The sequence below is a fragment of the Balaenoptera borealis genome, assembly GCF_965194805.1.
Source record: "Balaenoptera borealis genome assembly, chromosome: 20".
NCBI lineage: Eukaryota > Metazoa > Chordata > Mammalia > Artiodactyla > Balaenopteridae > Balaenoptera > Balaenoptera borealis.
In genome coordinates this window covers 60332708-60356531 of record NC_138879.1, presented here as the reverse complement: position 1 = coordinate 60356531, position 23824 = coordinate 60332708, and the positions used below count along the sequence as shown (strand labels likewise).

Genomic DNA, 23824 nt, shown 5'->3' with positions numbered 1-23824 from the left:
CAAGTCCCAGAGGGCCTCGGTGCCCGCCACGTGCTGTCTCCAGCCGCCAATGGGCAGAAGCGCCGCGCTAGCCTGCTCCCGCCCCCCGGCGCGCTGGAGCCAATCGGAAGGGGTGTGTGTGCGAGCGCAGGCGGGGAGGGGGCTCGCTTAGCACCCGGAGGCCCTGATCTCAGGTCCCGGGGTCCCGGTGGCGGCCGGAGCGCTCGGTCCGCAGGCGGCCGGCGGGTGGACCCCTCCCGCCCCACGCGCGCGCCCGCCTTACCCCCGGGCAGCCTCCTCGGCTCCCGCGCGGCGGCGGTTCCTCCCCCTCCCCCAGCCCTGGCTCCGGGGGACCCCGCGATGCCGGTCCGCACCGAGTGTCCCCCGCCGGCCGGTGCCTCGGCCGCCTCCGCCGCCTCGCTCATCCCGCCGCCGCCCATCAACACGCAGCAGCCCGGCGTGGCCACCAGCCTGCTCTACAGCGGCTCTAAGTTCCGCGGCCACCAGAAGAGCAAGGGTAACTCGTACGACGTGGAGGTGGTGCTGCAGGTGAGCCGGCTGCCGGGCCTCTCGCGGCGCCCACTGGCGGGGCCGCGCCGCCGCCCCCTCGAGCCCGCGGCCGCGGACGGGCCTGCTGCCCGGGCCTGCCGGGAGACCTCCGGCGCACCCCAACTCTGCGGGCCAGAGCCGGGGACCGGCGGCCTCAGACCCGGCCCTGCCTCCCCGTGGCCTGTCGCCCCAGGACCAGCCCTCCTTCTAGCCCTTCTCGGACCCCGAAGAGCTCTCCAGTGGTTCCCCCTGACTCGGGACCCTCCCAGGCCTGTGACGTGCCTGCTGCCCCTTACGTTTTCCTCGGTCCCAGGAAGCCCAGGCCCTGGGGCCCGCCTCCTTCTCCTGGGGTTTTCTCCTTGGGGGACTTTCTCAGCCCTCTCCCTCCATTAGCCCCTGAGCTTGAGAGCCCCCAGCCCACCCTGATTCCTGCCCCACCCCCCCAGGCCGGGCCCTCATCCTGGGTGGGCTCCTCATAGTCTGTTAAGAAGCTGGCCTCCTAGCCCCCCAACCCCTAGTCTCTTCCTGGCCCAGGCTTCTCGTACTCCCTACCCCTGCCCTCTGGCCACTTCCAGGCCACTCCCGGTCTCCCTGGCCTGTCTGCCCAGACCTCCCTGTCCTACACCTCTGTTCTCCTCCTTCCTGGCTCCAGGGGACCCTCTTTCGTGTTCTTAACTTTGATCGACACGGCCAGGGCTTTCTCCCAGTCTCTAATACCCACGTACTGGGAAATGTAATTCACCCGCTTTATTTCTCATACGGTATTTCCTTCCCGTGTCCACCCACCTCCCCCCATTTGACCTGGATTTCTGAGAACCTGCTGCCAGCCCCTAATGGCTTTGGAACTGCAGCTTCACCTGTCCCGGCCCTTTCTTGCACCTCACCCCTCTCATGCAAATGGGAGCACACTTGACATTTCTTCCCAGCCCAAGGAGATTGGCAGTGGTTGATACTCCTTTTCCTCTCCCTCCTAGAAAACTGTTCCTCCTCTCTAGCTGCCCAGACCTGCATCAGGACCCACCTCCTCCTCCCTTTGCCCCTTTGTCCTTAGTCTGATACCTCACCTCCTAGGCTGTTCCCAAAAGCCCCCCCAAACATCTGTCCTCTTGAAAGGCTTTCCAGAAGCTTTGAGGTCTTGTGTGAGGACAGAACGTAGCAAGTGTCTTTTCCTTATGCTTGCCCTTTGCCCTTTAATAATTTTAAATCTTTAACAGCTTCTTTTCTAAGCAAGTAGGTCTCCCACCCAAAAAACAGTTGTGGATGCGTTTTCTTTCCACTAACTGCAGAGCATTCATCAGCCTCTTTTTTCTTACTGCTTTGTGGGAATAGATAATTTCTTTTGATTGGGAGAACTCCATTTCTGTGTTGTATCTTTGGTCTATAAACTTAAATATCTATCATGAGCCACGATATTTATTGTAATTGAAAAAAACAGGAGTTCCCTGGCGGTCCAGTGGTTAGGATTCAGTGCTTTCACTGTCATGGCCCAGGTTCAGTCCCTGGTCAGGGAACTGAGATCCGGCAAGCTGCAAGGTGCGGCCAAAAAAAAAAGTACCGTGGCTGAGTTATTTCAGTCTTCATAATGAGATGCCTAATGTGGTAATCCCCCTTCTCTTGCTTCAAATGTGAGAGTTTAGTAGGAAGTTATAGGCTTTTTTACTTTTTGCAGCTAATCATAAAATTCTAGAAGTGAGATCCCTGGTGAGGATCATGTTTGCAATGATCTTGAATTTGTGCCCCTTGTTGAGTTTGATGGTTTAGGATGGGGTCGGGGACAAGTGGCAGGATAGCCAAGTGTCAAAAGAGAAGTTCGCCTTGGTTACTGTAGCAGCTCCTCTCCCTGTCCTTAGTGTGTGGTTTCTGAATTCCTGTCAGGTGCCAACTTCCTTGTGAACCGCTGGGAGTGGGGATTGAGTTGGTGCACAACTGGTAGGTCCCAGGGCGGCCCAAGCAGAGACCTGGCCGGTGGCTGGAGGCCCCTTGGAGTGGGCAGCCTGAGCGGAGACCTGGCCGGTGGCTGGAGGCCCCTTGGAGTGGGCGGCCTGAGCGGAGACCTGGCCGGTGGCTGGAGGCCCCTTGGAGTGGGCCGTCTGATGGTGGGGGCAGCGGTCTCACCCAGGAAAGCTGCCCTGTATCCGGACTGGTGAGCGGCTTGTCCGTCGTGGAGACAGTCAGTGGCGTGTGAATAGCTCCATCATCTGGTTTTTCAGCCAGGACTGGGTTCTTGGGCTCAGCCTTCTTAGAATACGTACGCTTTTTGTAACTTCATCTATTTCCTGTTTTCTTTCTGTTTTTCGTAACAGCTTTACTGAGATACGATGCACCTATTAACACCATTCGCACGTTTAAGGTATACAATTCAGTAGTTTTTTAGTGTAGTCACAAAGTTGTGTAAGCGTCACTGCAATCTAATTTTAGAATGTTTTCATCATCCCCCAAAGAACCCTTAGCTGTCACACCCCTCCAACCCTAGGCAACCCCTATTTTTTTTTCACCTAAGATTTGTTTATTCTGGACTTTTCATGTAAATGGAGTCGTACAATGATGTGACCTTTCGTGTCTAGCTTCTTCCATTGAGCAGTGTTTCAGGGCTCACCCACGTCACAGCAGGTGTCAGTGCTTCCTGACTTCTTATCGTTGCCTAATAGTCCCCTGTGTGGATCTACGGCATTTTGTTTATCCATTGACCTGTCCATGGGTGTTTGGATTTTTTCCACTCTGGGGCTGTTATGAACACACTGCTGTGAGCATTCACGTACAAGTTCTTATGTGGACATACGTATTCCTTTCTCCTGGATGTCTCCCTACCAGTGGAATACTGGGTCATATGGTAATTATTTGTTTAACACTTGAGACACTGCCAGACTGATTTCCAAAGTGGCTGTGTCGTTTTGCATTCCCACCAGCAGCGTCTGAGGCTCCAGTTTCTCCACATCCTCGTCAACACTTGCTGTTGTCTGTCTTTTTGATTGTAGCCATCCTAGTGGGTGTGAGGTGGTGTCTCATTGTGGCTTTGATTTGAGCTTCCGGGATGACTGACAAGGTTGGGCCTCTTTTCATGGGCTTCTGGAGTGCCTTTTCTTTTTGGAAATTCCAGTTTAAAGAGCTCCTCTAACGTTTGTAGGATGCTGACCGCTCTTTTTGTTGTTGTTGTTTTGTTACTGTGATTGCTCTCTTTCTCCTCTGCCATCCAAGAAGCTAAGAGTGAAGTGAAGCCCAGGTCACCGTGGAAGGAATATTAAAAAGAGCAGCTGTTGGACACAGCTGTGCTGCAAGACCTTCTTGCTGAGCATTTGCCTTGTTATCTTTCTCGTTGAGATGCCGGCCCGTTGTTTGGTTGAAGCTCTCTGCGCTATGGTGGGTTTGAGTTCATCAAGATCAATTTGGGCAGAAAGGGAGAGGCACATGCTTGGATGGAGGCCAGAATGAAATTCTGATTCTTGAGCAGGTGATAATCCGTGCAAAATGTTAGCCAATTTACAGTGCAGTTTTTAGTCTTATTAGCAAGTATCCTTGCCACCTGATGCCCTTTCTGGCAGCTGTGAAACCCCAAACTATATTGAAATTCAGTGAGAATTGCATCCTTGAAACTTAAGGCCTTGGGTTAGAGCTGTGTGTCCTTTAACACAACTTCTTTACTGACCCCTGTGAGTTCGGATCAGCTGCTTGATGCCGTCCGATGCCCAGGTCAGCAGGTGAGGACGTTTGCAGGGCTGTGGTGCTTTTCAGGTGGAGACCGTTGTCCCCAACACCGGACGGTGGGACCGCCCCAGCTTCGTTGAAGCCCGCTTGCTTTGGTGCTGACCTCGACTGGCTGGCTGAGTTCACTGCAGCTTCTAAGTACTGCCTTGGTGTTTGACTCATGGTGTATTGGAAGTAGTTGGGTCCCCAGATCTGATAAATGCCACAAAATGTTCCTAGTTTCTTAAATGAGGCCTCACTCAGTGTTGAACACTCAGCGTGCCACAGGACCTGTGAGCCCCGGGCTGCACTGGGCCAGCCGGCCTCCAGGCTCCCTCACCCCCCACCCGCCTGCCGCCCTGGCCTCGAAGGGGCCTCTGCCTGCCGGACGTGCTCCCGCTGTCTCCTGCTGGACCCTCCATTGGTAACGAGGCTGTGTGTATCTTTTCAGCACGTGGACACGGGGAACTCGTACCTCTGTGGGTATCTGAAGATCAAAGGCCTTACTGAGGTAAGCGCCCCTCCCACGGGCAGGAGCCGGAGGGGCCTCGGTCCTGAAGGGCCAGCAACCTCGACTCCTCAGGCCTGATTCAGGAGCCCCATTTCTAAGCGTGGTTCTTTCAGGGGGAGCGTAGAGCAGGCAGTTTGGACGTGTCCTGTTGGAAAGCACAAAGACTCACAGACCGTTGACGTTTATAAACAGGTCAGCGTGTGCCCAACGCTACTGATTTTACTTTAATCCTTTTTGAGGAAAACAAACATAGTAAGAACATAGCTGCCACCGTCGTGGTCAGTTTCAGCCTCTGGGCGAGCATCGTTCCTCCGAGGACTGAGGTCTTCGCAGTTTGAAAACGTAGGTGTTTTCCTTTCTTTGAACCACCTGAAACCTCAGAACTCCTGGGAATATCGGAGGCAGGAGAGAGCATGCTTTCTTTTCCCGCTGGTGAGTGGGCAGGAGGAGGGCCTGGCGCCGCCTGGCCGAGGGTCGGGGGCCGCGGCGTTCGCATCCTCGCGCCGCCTCCTCTGGCCCCACGACGTCACCTCTGTCCATTCCATTTCCTCATCCGCGAGGTGAGAGCTCCAGGTGCCTGCTGTGTCTCCCGGGGAAGACGCAGGGTCAGCGAGTGGGAGGCTCCAAGGGACCTGACAAGGCTGGTCCTCCTCGGTCTGGAAACACTTGTTTCCGTCGCCCCCGTTCCCCCTGTTCTCCTGCTTCCCCACCGGGAGTCTGAGAATCTCCTGTGAAATTTGTTGTTGAGACAAAAAGGTATCTCTTCCCTCCTCTAGAAAACGTATCCAATCAAGTAGGGGCAGAAAATGACAGCAAAAGGAAGGGTTCTCACCCGTGGGTTTGTGCCAGTAGAAGACGCACAGGAAACAGAATACGCTCAACTCTTAGGTGGCCAAACACATTTGTTGAGCGCAGAACACAGACATTTAACTTCATAAGGAAACCAGCAAAATCTGTCACGTGGGATGTGGACACCGATTCCAGATGGTCACAGGAAGCTTTGTGGAAATGGTTAAGTAGGATTAAAAATCCACAGACCGCGTACGGAAGTGCTGTGGACGTCCCACCGGGGGCAGGTGGCGCTAATGACGGGAAGCACCCCCAAGCCACCTAGAGCCAGGCTCCTCTGAGCGGACGGGGTGCTGGCTTGGCCCTTCCCTGGGCCCGGCCCTTCCCGCCTGAAGCCGCCTTTTACTAGAGGAGGGCTGTGTTTCCTGAGGCCCTTCGTCCTGCAGGAGCGTCAGGAGTCTGTGAATTCATCTTTTTTACTAACTTTTTTTAGTCCCTTTACTGAGATATAATTCACATAGCATACATTCACCCATTTACAACGTGCAATCTAGGACCTCCCTGGCAATCGAGTGGTTAGGGCTCCGCGCTTCCACTGCAGGGGGCACGGGTTCCATCCCTGGTTGGGGAGCTAAGATCCCGCAACAAGCGGCCAAAAAAAAAAAAAGTGTACGATCTGTTGGCTTTCGGTATAGTCACAGCATTGTACAACTGTCTAACAGTTTTTTAAGTTATAAATCTAATGCATGGTCACTGGATAATTGGTAAGATGCAGAAAAGGGTGACGATTCTTTGAATGGTTTTACACCTGTTATAAAGCACAGTTAACCATTTTTGTTTGCTTTTCCATTTATAGCTGTTGAAAAAGCACATATGTGATTTACTTTAACGTAACTGAACGGTTTGGGTCATAGTCATGGTCTTCCTCGTCTGTACGGAAATAGGGAAAATTCACTGTTACACTGGAGATAACTTGCCTCTTATCTGCCTTACATTCACAAATAAGTACAGTTTTTGAAGTTTGTGTGCCTTGTGGAAATTAAATCCCAGAATTGTGAGAATGGGTGTCAAATAACATTCCCTTTGCAGTCCCGAGCCAGCCACCCGCAGGGAGAGGGGCGTCCCTGGGGAGGCCCGGCGGAGGCGGCTGGCACCCGGCCTGGGAGCCCAGCCTGGGGGTGTCATGGTCAGGCCTGCCACGCACTCTCCAGTTTTGGACGCTCCCGAGGCTGAACCAGGGAGCTGGTCACACTACCCAGAGCCACAGGCGCTCGTTTACTGCTGGTTTCAGAAGTTCTTGCTGAGTTACTGGCCAGTCAAACGTTGACCCCCCAGAAGGCAGGTCTTCACGGAAAGCTGGAGGCACCTCCAGGCAGGTGAGCCTGGAGTCAGTGAGGGGAGTGGGACCCGGCGCAGGGATCCCACCCCCGGGGGGGGGGCTGGCCACGCCCCCCCCCCCTTTGTGACCACCCGCCCCCCCACCTCCCCGGCTGTAGTCAGGGCTTGAATGTCCTCGCCTGCCCTGTGAGAGGCTTTGTCGTTTTGGTTCCTTCTGTGCACATGACTCTCATTCATTAGATGTTTATTTTATTTAATTTTGGAAGTTTGTGGGTACCTTGTGGTCACCCTGGGAGATTGCCTGAAACATTTTAGAGAGAAGTCGACGCAGAATCACTTATTAGGAAAACTCGTGACTTGAACATAAGTATGTTCTGTGCGTTATAATAGGAGGACTTGATCGTTTATCCTTCTATTTTAGGGAAGTCTTGATAGAACTCAGGAAGTCAATATATTGTCTATAGCTTTTTATTTAACATCTCAAGTCCGCTGTCAGCTTACACAGAACTTTTTCCCTTAGCAGTCCTTCCTAAAACGGATGAGTATAGTTTGGTTTATACCTTTAAAAATCAGGTTTCCACTTAGGAACTTATCTCTTCTTTAATCTCTTCACTCTGTATCTATAAATATCTGAGGAACCCAGCACTAGTGTTGGGGTGAGGGCTGCGGCTTCAGGGGGGTGGCAAATCTGTAGTGTTTCGAGCTCACTGCTACGAGGGCAGGCTGCTTGGGTGTGTGCGGTAAAGCAGCCACGGGCTTTCTGGAAGCCCCGGTCCACGTGGCAGGAGAGCCGGGAGAAGCGGCAAAGCCTTGGGAACAGATTTATTTTAAACGGGTAGTTAAGTTTGATGCCAGTTGAGAGGGGCTTACGTGGGGTGAGGAGAAGAAAGCAGGACCTCTATGGTCCCAGGATTTTAGGGTGGTGACCCTTGCTCTGCCAGGCGGTGGGTCATCACCGCTCCCTTGGGAGGTACCCGGGCGGGTGGGTGGTGCTGAGGGGCCACCTGGCAGGTGGGTTGGCCGGTCTCTAGAAATGCAGAGAAACGGTACACTTTTTACATTGTTGACTTGTTCTTCCATTAATTTTTTCAAAATCTTTGGTGCTTCCTTACTATCAGAGGAACAAGTAGCAAGGTTGTCCGGAGTATTCCAAGCACCCAGTCAGGATGACGGCTTATTTGTTTTTCCTGCGGTTGTGGCTTCCCAGGGCAGACGTGATTTATCAATGTTTCCCATCGTATAAGCTGTCTGAGCTCATGCGATAGAATTATACGAATGCCTAATACATCAAGGTATTCTACCAACCTCCCCCTGCCCCCCAAACCTGAAGAGTTGGCGTAAAAAGGACAGGCTGAGGCAGTTTGAGAAGCAGTGGCTGGGCCGTGGCACGAGGGAGATGGAGCTTGATTTTGGAGCCTCTCTGGGTATTCGCCTTGGAAAGTGAAACCTATCAAGTTACCGTCTGCTTTGTATTCAGAAATAACCTGTCCAAATTCTTTTCTGAGCCATCAGCACATAACAAGGGCGCCAAAGAGGGGTTCCCTGCTTCTGGCAAAGGCCCCGGAATCCAACAGACCCCCTCCCCCCAGCCCCTTCACTTCAGGCTCCCTCCACGGCCGTGGGCGTCGCTGGTCTGGGTGGTTGCTCAGCAGTGTGGTCATTTCTGCAAAGCTCTGGGGAGAAATTACAGCAAGGTTGGTTTTTTCCTTTGTGAAAGGTTACAACTCCCGTTTGACATCGTGTTTGACATTTGGGTTCTTACCATAGGAGTATCCAACCCTCACGACCTTCTTTGAAGGAGAAATCATCAGCAAAAAGCACCCTTTCTTAACCCGAAAGTGGGATGCGGACGAGGATGTGGACCGGAAGCATTGGGTGAGTGCCCGTCTGCTCTGGGCGCCCGGGGGCTGGCGGCACCGTCCCTCTCCAGCCACTGTTCTCTTCCCACCTCCTCTGCTCTGGGCCCCCGGGGGCTGGCGGCACCGTCCCTCTCCAGCCACCGTTCCCTTCCCGCCCCTCTGCTCTGGGACCTGGGGGCTGGTGGCACCGTCCCTCTCCAGCCACCGTTCCCTTCCCGCCTCCTCTGCTCTGGGCGCCGGGGGCTGGCGGCACCGTCCCTCTCCAGCCACCGTTCCCTTCCCGCCTCCTCTGCCATCCCTGACGGCCTCTGCCTTTAGGGTGCGCCTGGGGTGGAGGCGCGCGGTTCCCCCTCACGGGCAGGGCCTCAGGGCCGCTCCTGCCCTGGAAGCGCCCGCGCCTGTCAAGCACGGCTGTGTGCTCGCAGCTGTGAGGTCCTCAGGACAGCTCAGAGCTCCTCCTCGAGCCTTTTCGCCGGGCCACGCGAGTCCTGTGTCTTTAAAATCCCATTGCTCAGCCGGTCGCTAGAGCCTTTTGGCTTAGCTGGCTGTGGCGAGGATGAGCCTCGGTTTCCAGTGCGCTCCCCCTGCACCCCGCAGGGGGAGGTGTCAGTAGTGGGGATTCCAGAGCGGCTCCCGGGCCCCGCCACCGCTCCTGGCTGTGTCCGCGCGCTCCTGCTTCCGGGCCCACGGGCTCCTGGGGGCCCCGCCTGCAGACACTCTGCAGGAGGCAGCGTCCTTGTCGGTGAGCCGCTTTCTCATACCTGAGTTAGGAAAGAAACACCTGTCAAATGCTGAGTTTCGATTGAATTTAAACTTGAGCTTTTGAATTTTAAATACATGTTTTGGCTCTTGTCGCAAGCAGACACTGAGGTAGACGGCCACCTGTGTTTCTAATAGAGTACGAACGGGAGCCGAGCGTCTGGAAGCTGGGGAGCCTGGAAGGTGCCGCTGTCGGGGAGCGCCCCTGGGAGCCGTCAGGCCCCGCCCCGCCCGGCTCTCCCCGCCCGCCCGGCACCCACCTCTCCTGCACAGCCCAGCGAGCACACGGCCTGTCTTCCTTCCAACTTTGTTTTCCATTTCAAATTGGTCCTGCAAAAAGCAAGGTCTTTGAGGCCCAATGAAAACTCAGTTTGAGGCTGGTTGGCTGCAGGTGAAGAACCTGGAGAGCAGCTCGAACTTCCTGTTGCCTTTCGTTAGAGCTGGAGACACCCGGACTCCGGCCTTCCTAGGCTGGGTTGAACTACTGAGTGAAAGAGGGGCCGGGAAGGCCACCCTGGGCCCCGGCCTGCTGGGCGTGCAGGGTCGGGCCTGGGGACGGTTTCCCTCCAGGAGCGCTGGCTGCCTTCGTGGGACTCAGGGTTTCCCGATGCCCTCTCCCCACGTGGGCCCCAGCGGCTCTGAGTGCCCCTCTGTGTGTCGGGGAGCCACGATGTCTACTGCACACTGGGGTCAGGACACCGTAGTGCACCCTCGAGTTTTCCTGAATGAGATTTGAAGTGGGTATTATGATAAAGTGATAAAAGATTATGGTGATTATCATTATCGCGATAAAGTAAAGATTCGTCACACGTAATCTACTTAGAGTAAAAATATCTGTGTGACAGATTCTATGACTTAATACCTCTCTGTCTTAACTTTTTTTTTTTTAAAGGTTAATTCTTTTTTAAAAATAATTAATTAATTAATTAATTTATTTATTTATTTATTTATGGCTGTGTGTTGGGTCTTCGTTTCTGTGCGAGGGCTTTCTCTAGTTGCGGCAAGCGGGAGCCACTCTTCATCGCGGTGCGCGGGCCTCTCACTATCGCGGCCTCTCTTGTTGCGGAGCACAGGCTCCAGACGCGCAGGCTCAGCTATTGTGGCTCATGGGCCTAGTTGCTCCGCGGCATGTGGGATCTTCCCAGACCAGGGCTCGAACCCGTGTCCCCTGCATTGGCAGGCAGATTCTCAACCACTGCGCCACCAGGGAAGCCCACTGTCTTAACTTTTTATTCAGGAGGTTTTTTAATAGAATTAATACATACTTATCTTTAAATATTTGAAAAAAACAAAAGCAAAACATCTGTAATGGCAAACACCTAAAGCTAAAGCAGGGGTTAACCTTTTCCTAAATCTTTTTTGAGTATATGTACTTTTTTTTTTTTTTAACAAAAACATGATCATAAGGTACAGCTTTGTTGCCGTAACCAAGCGTGACTTGTTTCTGGTCTCAACTAGCTGGTCCCAAGCCGCCAGGCCACTGCATTGTCGGGGGACCCCACTTTACTAACCCCCCCGACCCCGGCACTACAGGCTGGTTCAGCCTGAGTCTTTGCCCCCGTTGGTTGACGTATGGAGACCCCGTCCCTGATCGTCCGGCTGCGTCTGTCTGGAGTAAGGGGTGAGAGAAGGCCCGGGGTTGCATCCATCCCCGTTCGGCGGCCTTTCCTGGGCGCGTTAACTAGGCAGGCGTAGGGTCCAGGCGTCTGCCCCGGGGTCCAGGCCCCAGTGCGCGGGGTGACCAGACGCTCCCTGCCCGCCGGCCACCGCCTCGCCCTGGAGGGGCCACGGCACCGGCCCAGCACACCCGCCACCCCTCTGTCCCTCATTCTCATACTCTGCTTTTGGCTTTCAGGGCAAGTTTCTGGCTTTTTATCAGTACGCAAAATCGTTTAATTCAGACGACTTTGATTACGAAGAGCTGAAGAGTGGGGACTATGTCTTCATGAGGTGGAAGGTAAGGCTGCCCGGCTGTGCCGGGCCTGTGGTGTGGCCCCCGGGCCCCAGGCCCCTCAGGCCCATGCTCACCCCCGTGTGGGGCAGGCACGGCTCTTGTGTCCTCTGCCTTTGTTCTCTCCTGTGACCCTGCAGGCTGGGTCATCCCAAGTGTCCTGTGTACTCGGGAGACCCCCATTGTCTCAGCCCCTAAGTGACCTCGCCCGGGCTGTGGGCCGTCACGGCGCCCCCGGTCCCTCCAGCTCAGGAAGCACGGGGCCGGGGACAGAATTTGGGCTTTCCCCCAGCCCTTGAGAACCCCATCGGGCCGGGCTCGCTGGGGTGGCTCTGGTGCCCCCTCTGGTTGTTTCCTGGGTTAAAGCCACAGGGTACTGAATTCAGGAGGCGAGTGTGTGAAGTCACTTGGAGAACCTACACCCACCTCCAACCCCTCACCCCCAACCTGTAGGAAAAAGACGCTTTATGGTGAAATCTTGCCAGCTTTCCTACAGACGAATCCTGTAGCACCCTCATTCCCAGTTTGTGTTTCTGTGGTGAGAATTGGGGCGGGGGCTTGGCCCTGGCAGCAGACAGGCAGGTGCCGGGGGTAAACCTGAGTCCCGCCCCGCAGCCGGCCAACTAAACAACCCACTAAAGGAAGTGTCGGGTGAGGCTCTACTTTAAAATTAATTTGAAAAACTACAATTTCAGAGACTGGGGAAAGGGAAGGAGAGTTGCTTGGTCTCCAAGAGTTTCTCACGCAGGGTGACTCCCCCGTGGGCCGTCTAGGCCTCCTGCGGCCCCTGACCTCGCCCCCCAGGGGGCTGGCTCCGCCCGGGGTCTGAGGAGGGCAGCACCGTTCTGACTGCTGCTGATGGGGGGATCCCCAGGGCGAGCGAGCTCCACCTTGCCCTCGGGGTGAGGCCCGGGCCATAGAAGTGACCCTCGGCTCTCAAGGTGACCGGGAGCCTAGCGACGGTTCCTGGGGTGCAGCAGAAGCGTGAGTCCGCGGCTCAGGGGTGGGAAGGTTTTGACGTGCTCTCGAGGCGTGGGCACCACGGTGCCCGCCCTCGGCTCTGACCCCGGTGACCTCGACACGTGATGGCCGTGTGCGTATGTTGAACATGCGAGTGGCTCGGGGGTTCACAGTTGCCTAGCAAGCCACCTGCAGGGGGGCAGGGAGGCCTGGGGGGCCGGAGCCCCCGGCGCTGACCCTCCATCCCCATCCACGTGCAGGAGCAGTTCCTGGTCCCGGACCACACGATCAAGGACATCAGTGGTGCTTCCTTTGCCGGCTTTTACTACATCTGCTTCCAGAAGTCGGCGGCCTCCATAGAGGGCTACTATTACCACAGGAGCTCGGAATGGTAAGGACCGGCCACCGAGACCTCATTTCTTGAGGGGCTCACTTGCGTCCACAGGGCAGAGTAAACGAGGTAAAAAAATGAAGTTCTGGGTACAGGAACTCATAGCTAAACGCTTTCAAGCAGCAAATATTTTCAGCTCTGTTTATCTCCATCTTGCAGGTCTTGTATTTATTCCTCCCCAATTTAATCAGTAACTAAAGTGTCAGGCCCCACTGTGGACAGTGGGAACTTGGCTGTCAGCGGCCTTTTTAATTTTGTGCTCACGCTCCTGCCTGGTGCCGGCCGGTGACCGGGGCCCACGGGCGTGGTCGGCCCTGCCCTGGGCCTCTGCCATGGTGACGGCCGCGTGCCACCCGAGGGCTGGCGTTTGCCACCTTTGCAGGCCTTCTCGTGGCTCCTTGAGCTTTTGTAAGTGCCCCGTTATCCCTGAAGCGCAGACGGTATCATGAAATACCTGATTTCGTCTCTGAATGTGGAAATTATTTTCTTGTGACTTTTGCACACTTTGAAGGCTCCTGCGGGACACTACGTGGGGCTACCCAGCGACAACCGAGTGCCCGGGGCTCCACGCAGCCCCGGCCTCTGTGGGAGCAGCCGTTGTTGGGGTGTCAACAGCTGTTCAGCTTTCAAATGAGTTTTGAAAGCTTCTCCTGTCCTTGTAAAAGTGCCGCTTCACGGAGACACAGCCCACCTGCTGTGCAGTCCCCTCACTGCAGCGTGCAGCCCAGTGGCTTCCGTGTCGACAGAGTTGTCCAGCCGTCACCGCACTCAGTTTCAGAACGTTTTCGTCGGCACGAGAGGGAACCCTGTCCCCCTGAGCTGTCACCCTTCCTCCCCGCCCCCTCCAGCCCCAGGCAACCACTAATCTGCTCTCTCTAAGTACAGGTTTGCCTGTCCTGGACGTGTCATGCAAATGGGCCCGCGTACCGTGAAGGGCCCCAGGTTGCGGTGTGTGTCAGCTCTTCGTCTTTATATTGCTGAGTGATTTCCCATCGTGTGGATGGACCACCTTGTCTTTATCTGTTCATTGGTGGATGGACACGTGGGTCGTTCCCACCTTTCGGCTGCTGTGGACGTGGGTGTGCAAGAGTCTGAGTCCCTGCTTTCAGTTCCTCTGGGCACTGGGGGTGGGATTGCCGGGTCACGGTGTATTCTATATTTCACTTTTAAGGGAACTGTTTCCCACAGCGGCTGCACCTTTTCACGTTCCCACCAGTGATGTGCAAAGGTTCCACTTCTCGTGTTTCCCCACGTCCTTCCCCACATTTAGGATTACAGCCATCCCACTGGGTGCAAAGGCCTAGGGTTAGGGTTCTGATGGCTAATGCATCGTCCTTTCTTTTCCTTTTTTTTTTTTTTTTTTGGCTACATTGGGTCTTCGTTGCGGCGCACGGGCTTTCTCTCATTGCGGTGCCTGAGCTTCTCATTGCGGTGGCTTCTCTTGTTGCGGAGCATGGGCTCAGTAGCTGTGGCTTGCGGGCTCTAGAGCGCAGGCTCAGTAGCTGTGGCGCACGGGCTTAGTGGCTCTGCGGCATGTGGGATCTTCCCGGACCAGGCTTCGAACCCGTGTCCCCCTGCACTGGCAGGCGGATTCTTGACCACTGCGCCAGCAGGGAAGCCCCCATCGTCCCTTCTTGTTGACGTTTTGGGTGAGAGATAAACTGCTCTTCCCTGTGCTGCTCCGCGCTCTTCTGTGGACAGGTGGGGGGAGCCGACACACTGAGCGTCCCCGAGTGGGGACTGTCCCGCCCTGTTTATCCTTCATCTGCTTCCCTCCTCGGAGCACCCGTCACGGGGACGCACACCCGCAGAGCCCTCGGATGCTCTAACAGCCGCGTCTAGGGAGAAGGAAGGTGAAGTCGCTAAGGTTGGGGGGGGCGGCTGTGACGTCATCGATCCCAAGCTCTCCGGATCCGCGCTCTGCGGATCGTGCAGCTTTGGAGGGAAGCAGGGTGGTGGGGAGGGGTGGGGGGCCTGGTCTGCATCCTCCCCCAGAGGACTTGGCCTCTCGTTTCCTAAGACAGGCTGTCGTTGCTTCAGGATTGGAACAGGGCCTACAAACAGCAGGTTTTCTGCCTAGTTCAGGGGGATTAACCAGAGAAATGGAAACAAGGCCAAGCTCAGTTCCCCTGAGGAAGTCTGAGATGAGCTTGCGTTTCCTCTAGGCGTGGCTTCTGCGGGCGCCGGTGGGGCAGGTTCCACACCCTGTGCTGGTTTTTAGGATGTTCTAACGATCCCCCCACCACCACCCTCCTCTCCTCCCCACAGGTATCAGTCGCTCAATCTCACTCATGTTCCAGAACACAGCGCGCCCATCTACGAATTCCGGTGACAGCGGTCCGGGACGGCAACCAAATAAACTGAACTTGGCAAAAAAGAACTTTGCCAAGAAAACTGTGTACCTGCCAGAACCAGGAGAACGTGTGTTCCTGTTTCTTCACGAGCAGACTCGCATCAGGAAGCATGAATGTCAACCCACGGCATCCGAGGAGTGCGGCCGACCAGCAAGGGCAGGTGGAGGGCGGCCTCGGTTCCTCTTCCCTCTCTGTGGCAGTTTGGTCTTAAGCTGTTTTTAAGCTACCGTAAATGCACTTTTCCTCCTGCACAGCTGACTTCTGTATCACTGAGACGCACATCCCTTCCCCCACGCCCCCCTCCAGCCCCGGCCCCCCTTGGCCTTGGTGCTCAGTGGTCCCCACCAGGCCCCCCGCCCCCCCGCCCCCCGATTGCTTACTCTGGTAGCTCAAGGGAAGGCCGAGCCCAGCAGCCGTGCGCCCCCGGAGCCCTGTGCGGGGAGGCAGCCGATCGCTCGGCGGGGTTTGGGGCACTGCCAGCCCTGGGATTCCCGCGCTGAGCTGGTCAGTGGCCGGCAGCTTCCCTGGGCCTGCCGTCCAGGTCACAGGATTTAAGGCTTCCAGATCCCTGACAGGGACAGATTCCCGTCCTGCTCACTCAGCACGTTTGCTCCAAACTTTTGAACTTGAGGGCAATACTAAACTTAAAAAAAAAAAAAAAAAAGTTTTTTTTTATTACAAAATTATTTTTATGGTCCCTTTAACAAGGACCCTATGGCAAATGCACAATTATTCAGAATTACATTTTATCGTTTTCACATTGAAAACAGCAAATGTTGACTTAGTAGTTTTTATACCTATATTCTATTTGTAAATGTATATTTAATCAGCCAGCAGTTTGAAACTGGTCACGTGGTACAGAAGTTTTGCAGCGTTGCGTCGGTCACAGCGCTAAGCGTGAGAGCCGTTTTGGGGGCCAGTTTAGCATTTGTGCGTCCTCCTTTCGCTACTCGGAACAGCAGTGCTTCGCGGCGCCCTTTCCCGCCAGGCAGAAGGAGCCGCTCTCCCCAAACCGCAGCTCGGCCGCGTTGGCGTGGGGGAGGGGTGAGAGCATGCGCACTCCCGGAGCTCGCGGCTCACGTGCCAAAGTGTGTGTGTGTCTGTGCGCGTGCGCACGTGCGCGTGCAGTTGTGTTGTTTAAATGTTTAGAAAGCTTCATAGCGTGGCATCCGCTGTAGCCCGCAGACATGGGCAGGGCTTGGGGGATTGGCATTTGCTGGTGCTTTACAAGACTTGCTCAGAATACCGGAGGGAAAGCTTTAACAACGAGGTAGTGTTTTAACCCACGGGAGCAAAACAAACGCGAGGTGCATGTCCACGGGCGGAGTAAGAAAGCACAAAGCCCTTCCGTCTAGGTGCGTGGTGGGGCAATCTTTTATTCCCAAGAAGTGACTTTGGTTTATTGACGTACGTACTGTATGTTCCTGAGGTTGAGTGTCAGGAGAAGCCTTAAAGGAGAAGTGTTGGGGAAGGTGGTGGGTGGGTGTCAGGGCCGCTGGGCTGTGTAGTCCTGAAGCTCCCTGCAGAGATGCAAGCATCCATCTGGAAAGGCCAGGGCCTGGGGACCCTGGAAAGTTGCCTGGTGGCTGCAGTGGAGAGAAGCTTCACGTCTGTCTCCAGAGATGAGTCAGAAACGTTTCCTGGGTTTTAAAACTCCCAAAGGCAGCGGAGTGGCTGGCTCTGGTCAATCCCAGCTCGGGGCACAAGGCCTGGGCCAGCGCTGCAGGGTGTAACCAGCTCCTTGAAGGGTTCAGGTGCCGCTCAGAATGCTGAGGGTGAGGTCCGCCTGGAGCCTGTCGGGGCCCGCGTGTGCGTGTCCTCCAGCGGGCAGGGCAGGGTGTCTGCGCGGCACTGCTGCTCGGCTGCCCGGGCGGGCCGGGCTCTATTGTGGGCTGGCTTCCTTGCTGAGCCAGGGGTCAAGTGCAGCGGTGTTTGGGGATGAAGAAGTGGTACCCTTTGCCAGCTCTTTGGGACACACCTGTGATGAAGATTGGTTCTCGTACAAACCTGTCTGTCGAGGATGCAGAAGGAGTGGTTTCCACATCCCCTGAGTAACTCCCAGACCATCTGCCCTGACTTAGTTCCCGAAGGAGCTCGGGCGGTCATCCCCAGCCGAGGTTGTTCTTTCCTGAGCCCTCTCGTAACCCACATGCCTCTGCTTCTATGTGCAGCGTTCTTGGTTGACTCTTGTATTCGTCGTTCAGAAACGAGTGCAGATGCGCACTCCCTGCCGACTCCCCCACCCCCTCCTCAGGACGCGGCTCCTGCTCTGCTCAGATCCCCTCCACCCCGCCCTCCCCGCCTCGCCCCTCCTGCTGGTGTCGTCCCCTCCCACCCACCCATCCTTTCGGACTTGACGGCGTCTCAGCTGCGGTCCCCCAGTAACTAAGCGATGCCTCCGTGAAGCAGACGGTCCATCTGCCTGCTGGTTCCGCGGTGATGTGCACAGCACAAACTCCAGGGGAGCCAAGGGGGCTTTTCAGTGTCTTTTGCTTTCAGAAACAGGGAATTTATATTCTAAGGCCTTGAATTGATTTTTTTTTTCCTCATAAATAGTCAGATAAGCTAATTTTTAAAAAGAAATGCCATTGAGTATGTGCATCGTGGTTTAAAATTACTAACGAGTTCTGGGAAAGAAAAATAATATTTGATTTTGAATCTTACATGTTTTTAAAAATTAGATTTGAATGGGCAAAAAGTGAGTATTTTGTTTCTTTAGGGAATACATGTGGAAAGGGTTTGAGGGTTTGGGACGGGAGAAGTATTTTGCAGAGCTATCAATGTCCAAATAATTTTTAAAAAATAATAAAGGTATTTAAGCAGTGAGTCTGTCCTATTTCTAAAGCAAAACGGTTCTGTTAGAAGAAACCAACCCCCTTTCTGGCCCTGTGGCTGTGGAGGTTTCTGGGCCCCCGCAGGGGATTCCAACACGGGGGGACATCTGCGTGATTAGGGGCAAGGCCTCCAGGCTTGTGAGCTGGCCTGCGGAGCGGGGTTACCTGCTGGGTGATGCCGGGGTAGAGATGCCAGCCTGGTGCTTGGCTGGTGTGTGGACGGAGCCAGTGAGACTTCCTCCCCGTCTGGAACCTCAGAGCCCGGGAGATAAAGAGAAGGGACGGCGGTAGCCCCTCCCACGTCAGTGCTCACCTTCCCCAGGTGCGCTTGCTGTGTGCTGACCGCCGTCCTGGGTGCTTGTGACACGTCCACACGTGACGGACCCCGAGAATGGCCTGTGTCCCAGCAGGGAGCTACATGGCAACGACACAGTGAAGAATCCGTGTCTGTTAGGTGGTGTTGAGAGACCAGCATTACAGGGAAAGAGCAGGCAGAGCTGCGGCAGACTGGGGGGCACTGTGGGCTGCGCTGGTTGAAAAGACGGTCGGGTGACATTGAGCCAAGACCTGGAGGTGGGTGCGAGCCACGCAGACGTGTGGGGATGAGCCCTCCGAGCAGAGGGGACAGCGGGGTGGGGTGTGTAGGAGCCTCGGGCCCTGTGGGACCTTGGCGGTCGCTGTCGGGATCAGGACTCTGGCTTTACTCAGAGGAGGGGCATCGGAGGATGTGGGCAGAGGCGGGACGGGACCCGATGCAGGTTTTAAAGGATCTTCCCGGGTGGAAGGACTGAAGGGGCAAGTGGAGACCAGTGAGAGCCCACTGCCGAGCTGGAGAGGGTAAAGCTGACAGGCTGCCTGGGAAGTGTAACAGCGAGAGCCGTCCGGGGGGTCCGAGGCGTTTGGAAGAACCAGCAGCCTCTGTGTTAGTTGGGGTCAACGTCTCATTTGTTCGCTGCCGACGTTTGATTCATGGAGATGTCGGGGTGGAGACGCGGAGAGATTTGTATGACTTGCATTTCTCAAGAGGAGGGAGCACGCCTGCCACGCGGGGCCGCGTGGGGAGCACCACGTTTTGGGCAGAAGGTAAACAGAAACCACGGTCTTTGTTGGGCTTTCCGAGGGAAGGGCGTGGGGGGAGAGGGGGGCAAACCGGGTAGGGCCGGCTAGTTGGAGTGATTCGGGCGGGCCTGGGGCATGAGGCTGCCTGGCCCTGGGAGGATCAGGCCAGGGGTAGTGGCTTGACAGTTGTGTGAGGAGGTATAGCAGCGGTGTGGGCTCCGGGATGGTGGTCTGTGTGGGAGAACCACACGGGGGAGTGGGAGCCTTTGCCTCCCCTGAGAACGGGCTGGCTCTGGGGGGGCAGCAGGGATGCAGGAAATCAGAAGCTGTAGTTAATGTAATTGGCCCTGTGGTGAGCAGATGCCCAGCCGACGAATCCAGAATCTAAGAACGCACAGAGCCGTGACGGACAGCGGCTTCCGGGAAGATGCACCTGGACTGCGCATTCATCTCCAGTGCACGTGGCACAGGTGGGGGGTTCCGCCCCTCCAGCCGTGGGCGCTCGCGGCCACAGGCTGGTCCGGCGCTAACTGGGCCGCCCGTGGTCACCCTGGGCCCGTGAGGGTCGGGCGGTGGGTTTCTGGCGGCCGGGTCTGGGGGGTGATGTTGCTTGCTCCTGCCCGTACGCGTGGCCGCTCCCAGCTGGCTGGTGCCCAGGACGCAGCGGCCGACGGTGGAGGGGGTCTGAGGGGAGGGCATGGAGCTCAGTTTTGGACGCGTTAAGTCTGAGGGAAATACAGGTTAGACTCCAAGTGATGGTGGCCGTGCGGCCCTGAAATTCAGGAGGAAGGTCTGGACTGGAGATGAGGATTGGAGAGCTGTCAGCATGTAGACAGGCTGTTTAAAACCATGAGATGGGGGCGCTCACAGATGGGAGGAGGGACCCGCGGTGGAAGCAGCAGGATGGCGGGGGAGGCCAGGGAGCGGGGGTCCTGCGGGCCGCGGGACGGCAGGGCCTGCAGGAGAAGGAGGGACCCACTGTGTCCACGACGCTCAGGGCTGACCATGGGGTCCAGCTGCGTGAAGGTCACTTCTGACCTTGAGGGAGCGGCTTGCACGGACCGGTAGAGGCCAGTGGGAATCAGAGCAAGCGTGGGAGGGAAGGAAAGTGCTCAAAAGGTTTTGCGGGCAAATTATTTCATACTATTTTACGTAATGAGGTTTTTTTTAAATTGTGGTAAAATATTCACAGTATACATTTACCATTTTAGCCACTTTGAAGTGTCCAATTCAGTGGCATTAAGCACATTCATCGTGTTGTACACCCATCACCTCCATCATCTCTGGAACTTTTCCATCTTCCCAAAGTGGAGCTCAGTCCCCATTAAACACCAACTCCCCACCCTCGGCCCCTGGCACCCACCCTTCTACTTTCCTTCTCTATGGACCTGACGGCTCCAGGGACCTCATGTAAGTGGAATTGCCAGTGTTTGTCTTTTTGTGACTGGCCTGTTTCACTTAACATGTGTCAGAATTTCCTTCCTTTTTAAGGCTGAATAATATTCCATTATATGTATAGACCACCTTTTGTTTATCCGTTCATCCATCAGCAAACACTTGGGTTACTCCCAGTTTTGGGGTATTGCGAATAATGAACGTGGGTGTACAAATTCCTCTTCAAGTCTCTGCTTTCACTTTTGGATACGTACTCAGAAGTGGAATTGCCAGATCATATGGTAGTGCTATTTTTAATTTTTGAGGAACCTGCATACTGTTTTCCATAGTTGGCTGCACCACTTTATATTCCCAGCAACAGTGCACAAGGGTTCCACTTTCTCCGTGTTCTCACCAACACTTGTTCTCGCTCGCTCTCTCTCTCGCTCTCTCTCTCTCTCTATATATATGTAAAATACAGACACACACAGACACACCCCGTCCTAACGGGTGTGAGGCGGTATCTCACTGTGGTTTTGATTTGCATTTCCCTAGTGACTAGTGATGTGGAACATCTTTCCACGTGCTGTCGGCCATCCATATATCTTCTCTGGAGAAACGTCTACTCAAGTCCTTCATCCATTTTAAAAATCAGGTTGTTGTGTTGCTGTTGACTAATGACTTCTTTATCTGTTCTGGGTATTAACCCCTTATCCAATATATGGTTTGCAGATATTTCTCCCATTCCGTGGGTTTCCTTTTCACTCTGTTGATAGTATCCTTTGATGCACAAATCAAATATTTTACAGTTCCAGTAGCAGCCACTTCAGAAGTTTGTAAACTCTTACTCAGAGATTCCTCGGGTGACATGAACACGCGAGGTTGGTAGCTGGCTTCCCAGGTTTGGGTTTGGAGGACCCAGACCTTCCAAGCAGGAAAGGCCCCGTTGCCTAGAAAACGCTTGATATTTAGGTTTTCTCCCTTAACCCTGGGAGTAGGCCTGATTTCACAGTATTTATGAAGAAACAGACCCCCGGGGATTGCGAGTGAAGCAGACACAACAGCAGAGATGCCAGGACTCTTGAAAGGTGAGTCGCATTCCAGGACATTTCCACCTCCCCAGATGTAAGCCGGTAGTGAACACACCTTCGTGGGCACAAGGGTGGTGGCAGTCAAAGCCGGGAGCCGCGTCTTGGGGCAGAGGGAATTAGAGGACCTTCCCCCCGCACCGGGCTAGGGCTCCACGCTTTCCTGGACTGCCCAGTTCCCAGAGGCTTTCACCTCCCATCTTCTCTGAACTTCACAGAGCCCACAGACAGAGATGTTCTCCTCGCTGTCTGCCTGTTACCCTGGGGTCCCTGGACTTCACATCTCAGCCCTGCCGTGAATAGCTTGAGCCACTGGGCCACGCACTTTGCATGGCTTGTAACCTTGCTTTGTCAGAGGAGGAGGAGAGCGGCAAGCTGGAGCTTACGACACCCCTGTCCAACCTGGAGCCTGGTGCATAATAGGCGTTTGGTAAACGTGGGCTGAGTCTGGGGAGGATGTGACACCCCTGGAGGACACGTGACTGACAGTGGCTCTGGCATTCAAGGAGGACTTATGAGCAAGCAAACTTTATCTGTTATTTCATTTTTACAGCAACCATGTTACCCCCGTTTTCAGGGTGTAGAAACAGGCTCAGAGAGGTTAAGAAATTTAACCAAGCACACACAGTTATGGACCTTGGCTCTGAACACAGCATGATTTCCAATGACCTGCTCCCTACTCCCAACTTTGTATTAAAAACATGCAGGAAAGTTGAAAGGATAATTCATACACACACACACACCCCTTCCCCCAGGTTCAACAAGTGTGAACATAATGCCACATTTCCTTCACGCTTTCTCTGAATATATATATATATACACACACACACACACACACACACATACCTGAAAGTAAGGTATAGACATCGTGACCTTTTACCCCTGTTGGGGGCTGAATGTTTGTGTCACATCCCCAAATTCATATGTTGATGCCCTAGCCCCCAGTGTGATGGTATTTGGAGATGGGCCTTTGGGAGGTTTTTGGGGTCAATTGAGGTCATAAGAGGGGGCTTCTCCTAATGGGATCAGTGCCTTTATAAGAAGAATCACCAGCGAGTTCTCTCTCTTTCCCCCTGTGCACACTCCCCGAGGAAAGGCCACGTAAGGACGTGGCAAGAAGGCGGCGGTCTGTAAGGTAGGAATGGGACTTGCACCAGAACCCAACCATTCTGGCACCCTGATGTGGGACTTCCAGCCTCCAGAACTGTGAGCAAATTAAATTCTTTTGTTTAAGTGAACGGTATTTTGTTATGGAAGCCTGAGCAGACAAAGACAACACCTGAACACCACCACCACCACGTGCATCTGCTAAGAATAAAGAAAATCTCCTACATAATTACACCCAGGAAAATTAGCAATAACTCTGTAATATCTAATATTCTATCCAAAGTCAGATTTTTCCCAATTGTCCTAAGAATGTCTTCTCATAACTGCTTTTAAATTTTTCAACCAGACGGGACTTCCCTGGTGGTGCAGTGGTTAAGAATCTGCCTGCCAATGCAGGGGACACGGGTTTGAGCCCTGGTCCAGGAAGAGGCCACATGCCACGGAGCAACTAAGCCCGTGTGCCACAACTACTGAGCCTGTGCTCTAGAGCCCACGAGCCACAACTACTGAGCCCACGTGCCACAACTACTGAAGCCTGCGCGCCTAGAGCCCGTGCTCCGCAACAAGAGAAGCCACCGCAATGAGAAGCCAGCTCGCCGCAACTAGAGAAAGCCCGCACGCAGCAACGAAGACCCAACACAGCCAAAAATAAATATATTAAAAAAAAAAATTTCAACCAGAATCCAGGCAAGGTCCACACATTATATTTAACATCTCTTAATCTAGAACAATCCTTCCCCCACCGCCAGCCCCTCCACCTACATCATTGACAATTTTGAAGACAGGCCACTTGTCCCATAAAATGTACCACTTTCTAGATTTGTCTGATGTTTCCTCGGGTCTAAATTCAGACAGTATTTTTTGGCAAGAATTCCGCATAACAGGTGCTGTGTATACTGCGTCCTATCAGGAGGCATCTGTTGGCAGGTAGTAAGGCTAGGTTGGGGACCCGCATTTAACCTCGACACAAAATAAGCCACCAGACTTTCAGCTCAGCGCCTTTTCTTTACACCGGCAAAGTCGGCTGCGCTGGGGACCCGCAGTGCGGAGTCCACCGCGGGAGGGTCCCTTTGGGTCTCCCACGCCCCTCTCCTGCACATCTTCGCCTGGCCTCGCCCCCGCCGGCCTGGCCACGCCCCGGCCCGGCCCGGCCCATCCCCCACCCCTCCCCATCCCCGCCGGCCCAGCGGGCGGAACCAATAGCGTCTGGCACTGCGCTCGACGTCGCCCGCCCGGACTCT

The 23824-nt window shown here is 54.8% G+C and overlaps 1 protein-coding gene across 2 annotated transcripts; it reads left to right on the top strand.

The window, feature by feature from the left end:
• Positions 1 to 81: 81 nt before the first annotated feature.
• GID4 (GID complex subunit 4 homolog) lies at positions 82 to 17947 on the top strand. 2 transcript variants are annotated; one of them, XM_082373052.1, is made up of 7 exons: positions 82 to 528; positions 4661 to 4720; positions 8615 to 8722; positions 11321 to 11422; positions 12291 to 12400; positions 12637 to 12767; positions 15036 to 17947. In XM_082373052.1, the coding sequence occupies exons 1-6, from the start codon at positions 340 to 342 to the stop codon at positions 12734 to 12736; spliced, it is 669 nt and encodes a 222-aa protein (XP_082229178.1). In that variant the 5' UTR covers positions 82 to 339; the 3' UTR covers positions 12737 to 12767; positions 15036 to 17947. The 2 variants fall into 2 exon arrangements, with proteins under 2 accessions (XP_082229178.1, XP_082229179.1); XM_082373053.1 differs by lacking the exon at positions 12291 to 12400 and having other exon boundaries at positions 87 to 528.
• Positions 17948 to 23824: the final 5877 nt, after the last annotated feature.

Bases quoted from the DNA above. Each gene is read 5' to 3' on its own strand.
- GID4 (XM_082373052.1), top strand. From the start codon at position 340: ATGCCGGTCCGCACCGAGTGTCCCCCGCCGGCCGGTGCCTCGGCCGCC. The intron at 4,721-8,614 runs GTAAGCGCCCCT...TTCTTACCATAG, and splicing joins AGATCAAAGGCCTTACTGAG to GAGTATCCAACCCTCACGAC. The intron at 11,423-12,290 runs GTAAGGCTGCCC...GGGGATCCCCAG, and splicing joins ATGTCTTCATGAGGTGGAAG to GGCGAGCGAGCTCCACCTTG.